The 6,000-nt window shown below is 34.5% G+C and overlaps 1 protein-coding gene across 1 annotated transcript in view; it reads right to left on the bottom strand.

The window, feature by feature from the left end:
• Positions 1-388: 388 nt before the first annotated feature.
• Positions 389-6,000, bottom strand: part of LOC148940826 (AN1-type zinc finger protein 2A-like) — a 41,788-nt gene continuing 36,176 nt past the window's right edge. Inside the window, exon 5 of the mRNA XM_089105368.1 lies at positions 389-704. Coding sequence (XP_088961494.1) covers positions 528-704 — 177 coding nt within the window. The 3' untranslated portion in view covers positions 389-527. The remainder of the gene's footprint in view (positions 705-6,000) is intronic.

Genomic DNA, 6,000 nt, shown 5'->3' with positions numbered 1-6,000 from the left:
TTCGAAAATAAGGCAAATTTTTTCAGACGCGTAACTTTTGATGGGTAAGACTAAACTTGATGAAACTTATATATTTGAAAAAGACGGGCAAAGGACATAGAAAATATTGCCATCATTTTATATACGCAAAGAATAGTTACAACGACAATGATCGTTCTCAAAGCCAATCCTTGTAACTTTAATTTTCAGTTATTTCAAAAGAGGGAGGGGGGTATAAGTTTACGCTGTCAGGGGTTCATTGACACACATAACTTGTTTTTTAAGTTTTTAGTTACAGAATACTAGAAAAAAAACTTCCTCTTTCCCTTTTCAGAAGCAAAAAAAAACAAAAAAAAAACATTCAAAGCTTGAAGCTTGTCTACTCTAAACTGAATCAAGATCATAAAAATAGGTTGCTAAAGCTTAAATTTAATCTACTAACAACTTCAACAAGCTACATACTCCGTGCAAAGTAACTTATATACAAACACAACAAATCACATAATTAATCAGTTTCAGTACGAAGGAAATGCACTTCATCTCACCAATTACATCACGGAGCAATTTTTACTTCCCCCTTCACGTTCACTCAAAGCAATAGCTCTAGCTAGCATTTCATCTTCTTCTTCTTCCTGTGCAGTTCGGCTACTACCAGATTGCGCTTGTCTTGTATGGTCAGAGGCTTTGGAAAGTTCCAAGGCACGTCGTAATGCTTCTTCTTCACTCTAAAATTAAGACATGAAACGGTTCTTTAAAAAAATTCAAGTGGATTTCTAGACCAATGCAATCCCGACTCCTCTTTATGTTGATATTGGAGAAAGCAGGGCCATCGAGAAGGGGCGAACCCTGTTGTGAAATTTTTTTTAATGTGGATATTTACGTTACCTGTTTAAATGTTAAAATAAAGCCAAGTACAAGGTCCCAGAGACAAGTCTTGGGTCTAAACGATCCTGCTAGTAACCACAATTAACGCAAAAGGCACTGATTATAAATTACCATAAAGCACATTATCTAACATTAAAATGAATATTGTACTCTTGAATATTAGCTAATAGGGTGGGGTTTATTAGACCGTAAACTATTGCTAGATCTCGTTTTCCTTTTTCTTCCTTTTTTTAGGGTACAGGGCAGAACTTCTGTGTAATCTCAACACATGGCCAGACACCAAAAACAGAAAATGTGTTTGAAGGTTGTGTCTGCAAGTGCAGAAATATAAGTGGTTATAGATCCTTTTTGACCACATCCCTTTTATAAATCCAAAAGCAGTCTTCCATCTGAAAATACTGCTACATCATTGAAAACGACGCTCTTGTGTCGTAAGCCCACAACATAGACATACAATCATAGCACAATAGCCTTTTCTACAGGAACTCAATGAGCATGTACACGCTTCGGAAGATATTTTATGTAACTAGATATTTCTTGAGACTTCTCTTATCAACCTAATACCAGTAAATTGACGGCCGAATAAACAAAGAATTGTTTTTGTTCCGATTTCTCGAAGTTTTTTTTTACCAACTAATACTACAAATGCAGTTGGAGTTTCATTTTGGTTTTAGAAATATCAGGAGCATACGGTATATAGAGTAGCTTTACATTTATGTGTTATATGCGAAATTATCTTTTATATTGGTTCATTTCCTTATCCAGGTGAATTTTCCACTATTCCCTTTTCAATATACCGTGGTTAATTAGCCCTTTTCCATATTGATTTTAGCACCAATTTGGTACCACACGCGTTTATTATTTTTCAATAAAAAAGTGTTGCAAAAGGAAATTATTTCCACTTAAAGATACAACTTTTGTGAGCATTTTCAAAATTAACCATGAAACATTAATTAGAACTTTTTTTGGTGAAGAACAATAAAGGCGAACAAAGCTAAGGAGGATCTAAAACCGAACTGGAATACCACTAATTGAAATAGACACCCAATAAAACTCAAAAATATCGCAATTCAAAGCTTGTCCCTTAAAATTGCAATCAACGAGGTTCCGCCATCATACCATCACACTAATATTCAGTATTCACAATAATTTCACTAATATTAAGTATTCACACCATCACACTAATTACACTTAACAGCCCTTTTTCCTTTAGCAATATTATGTGACACCCACGCTGGCAGCACTATTTAAGCTTCCGACAAGGAGGTCGTGTTCTTCTATAGCTTCAGATTTCTAAAATATTATCTAAATTAGAATAATGGGAATCCCACTTATATTTTCCCAAGAATTATCAACATAAAAGGATCATTCATAATATTAGCTGAGAGATTCTTTGAAAATGAGAACTGGTGCATCCAAGGCTAAAACAATATTCAATCTGAAATATAGATTCAATCTTACAGGAGTGAATTTGGTTTTTCATTAGATTATCACTGTGGGGGTCATGATAGATCGTACGAAATAAAACTACCCTCTCCCGATATTGGTATGAGGAACTAATTTACCAGAACTCAGTTTCCTCTCAAACTGAATCTCAAAAGTCAATAGAAATGGTTAGATAATGGGCACACGCGACGTCATTCTGAATAATTTCTGACACAAAATAGCTAATCATGATAAAAAGTAAAATATATTATTAAAGAGAAACACGAGGATTATACAAGCCAGTGAAAAATGTTGAATTAAATGCAAATATTTCGGTCAAGACCTCCGCTTGACCGTCCTCAGTGCACGATAATAAAATAAAAATTACTAATAAAAATACAAGGATATTATAAAAAATTTCAAACCTTAAAACAAAGCACAACTAAAATTTGACGACCCTTTCCATGTAACGGTGAAAGGGTAACTGATTTTTTTTATTAATTTTTCCCCAAGGTGTACTGACTTTTTAATATAAGAAGCTTGCGTCGACATCAGAGGACGAAAAAGTGTGGATAACCATTTTCCCAGTCTGGAAGCTGGCGAACTATAAGAGGCCACAATTGAGCGTAGAGGAACTCCATCTTTGTGAATTTTTGGGAGACCATAGAATTTAGGAGCGGAGCACCCCTTAGGATAAAACATTTTGTACATTTGTGGAGTAACGAGTCTTTCATTTTGTAAAATTCCCAGCTCTTTTCGTACTTCACGGGTGAATTTGTCGGTGGGGTCTGAATCTAGTGATTGTCGGACAATATATCCGTAACTTTTTTGTTATATGATATTTTATCAAAGATAACAATTTTATTCCCTTTATCAAAGGGAATAACAAGTTTATTCCCTTTTTCCCAGACATAATGATGTCTGGGTCTTTTGTTAAATTTTTCAGAATTTGTGTGTCCTGATTTTTTGAATTAGAGGAATATGGAGTGAAGTCAAGAAGATTCTTAAAAACCTCCCCTCGAAGTAAGTCTGGGTTTTCGACAATACCTCTTGAACCAAATATACCCGCCTCCACACTGGATACTATCTCTGAGAAATTACTCATGGATGAGGCAAGCAGAATTTTGGTCCCTTAGACAAGACATAGATTTCTTCCGGTGTAAGAACTTTCGAAGATAACAGTGAGTTACCCTTTCACCGTTACATGGAAAGGATCGTCAAATTTTAGTTGTGCTTTGTTTTAAGGTTTAAATTGTTTTTGATTATCTATGTATTTTTATTAGTAATTTTTATTTTATTGTGGTTCACAGATGACGGTCAAACGGAATCCTTGACTGAAATATGCCTATTTTAGTCCACATTTTTCACTGGCTTGTATAATCCTCGTTTTTCTGTTTTTAACTATTTTTTTTTCGTTTTGTCATTCTGAATAATTTTTGAGACGTGATATAACTACAAGCACAATTGTTCAAATGTCTTTCGCTGATCTTTTTATGCTGGATATTGGAGATACATACGTGAAGTTTTTAAAGTTGCCAGAAAATATTTAACATTTGAACGTATACGGAGATATATACGAAATACGTGTCTGCCATCTACAACTTTCTTAGTCAAGAATATTCGCAGATGGTTCTCGAAGAATACAACTAGAGCCATGGAGCCGAATGATTAGAGATTTAGAGAATCAATTTAACATTCCTGACATTAAACGAATTTTGTGATTGGTTTTAACATAATTTTTTTGAGCATCAAAAACCATTAAAGCCTATCTTTGCTGGGCTTTTTCAGAAAAAGGCAAATGAAAAAATTATCGGTGTTGCGCTTTCATTAGTTTCTTTGTAAAAGATAAAAGATAAAAAAAAAAAAAAAAAAAAAAAAAAAAAAAAAAATCGACTTAAAGCCAAAAGCAACATTGAAACTTAACACAAAGAGAAATTATTCCGTATATGAGGGGTGTAGATTAAGTATCTAAATCTAATAAAACGGCCCTTGTGTTTCAGGAGTCGTTCTTAAAGAATTGGGACGAAACTTCAAATTTTAGCGTAAAGAGCACCGTCTTCAACATTCACAACGTACCCCCCCCCCCCCGCGACAAATGTCTATATATACCCCCAAAACAAATACTATACATGAACAATGGGTAAACTTCACAACTTACAGCCCAGCCCTCAGGGGCTGTGGGGGGCCAAGTTATCCCCAAAGGCATAAATAATGGACTTTTCGACTATGTTGAACAGAATATCTATCTAAAAATTTTGATCGGACACTTTTGGGAAAAAAGGGCAATAGAGAGGGGGCTAGGTGTCCTCCAATTTTTTTGGTTACTTAAAAAGGGCACTAGAACTTTCGATTTTGGTTAAAATGAGTCCTCTCCCGATATTCTAGGACCGTTGGTACGATACGATCACCACTGAAATAAAAAAAAAAATAAATAAACAAGCATCCGTGACCTTAGTCCTGGTAAAAAATAAAAATAAAAAATCCAACATTTTTGGAGATGGGAGCTTTAAACCTTTACAGTAAGATTGTCTAATGCGCCGAATCTGATGGTTAGATTTTCATTAAGGTTCCTTGACTTTTTGGAGGTATTTCCCCCTTTTTTCGAACATCAGGTAAGTTTTATTAGGCGTGTAGAACTCGATGTGTAACGGTAAACTAAATGAATCTTATACATTTGGAACCAGCAGCAAAAATCAATACTTTTGACATGTCTATTGAAATCAAAAATTCCGGTTTTTATATTGAGCCGACTCGCTCTTTAGTTACAGTTCGTTACCACAAATTGTTTGATCTGCCTTTTAAAAATATGAAATGGAAAACCTAACATAATATTCGTGTTTTCTCATAATAAATATCATAGCTGGAAACTACAATTAGTTAGTTTTAATAATAATATATTATCAAAGTAGAAGATCCAGGGATTACAAGATACGAATCTAACATCAAATTCGCTAACACTAAATCTATTTAGAGAAAGTAGCAATGATAGATTTGGTAGAGCAAAGTTTTCCCCTTTTTTGCTGGCTCTCATTTTTCCCGTTAAAAATAGTCTGGCTTTACCAATTTAATTACTACAAGCCTATTTATTCAAAATAATTTTTTAGAATATTTGTCTACATTGCATTCCGTTTATCCTTCAGCCGTAATACAGCAATAGATACAGAAACGGAGACATGGCCAAAAATCTTGCTCACACTCAACACTTTTCCATGCTTCCTTGAAAACATATTACAGAGTCGCTAATATACTTAATTTAAAAAAATTATGTAAGTATTTATCAAGCTAGGTTCTCATATGAGCAAAAATTCACTCACTCCAGTGGTTAGATTTCGCGTCGCTCAATGAAACAAATATCTTCATGTTGGCACAGAATAAAATGTACGGTTTACTTTCTTCCGTATCAGAGTTCGGGAATTCGTCTCTTTGACAGGAATGCAAAATCGAGAAAATGTAGGCGGGGGCGGGGGGATGATTTTTCTTCAGTTTTTTTTTTAATGAGGCTACAAAAGATTATTTGTAATATCTAGTTGGAGAGACAACTAGTTTTTTTTTCAATGAAAAAAAAATAAAAATTTCTAAGATCTAGGGGAAGGCAATTGCCCTCAGCCTGCCTCCGTCCCCCAGTTAGCACCCGTGCTCTTCATGGTAATATTGTGTTTAAAATACGGAAAACCTTCCCGCTTATACACTGGTAAAAATAGGCTACTGTTT

Source organism: Artemia sp. Qi Xiang Cuo, chromosome 19, assembly GCF_049724085.1.
Source record: "Artemia sp. Qi Xiang Cuo chromosome 19, ASM4972408v1, whole genome shotgun sequence".
Lineage (NCBI taxonomy): Eukaryota > Metazoa > Arthropoda > Branchiopoda > Anostraca > Artemiidae > Artemia > Artemia sp. Qi Xiang Cuo.
This window is presented reverse-complemented; position numbering and strand designations above follow the sequence as displayed.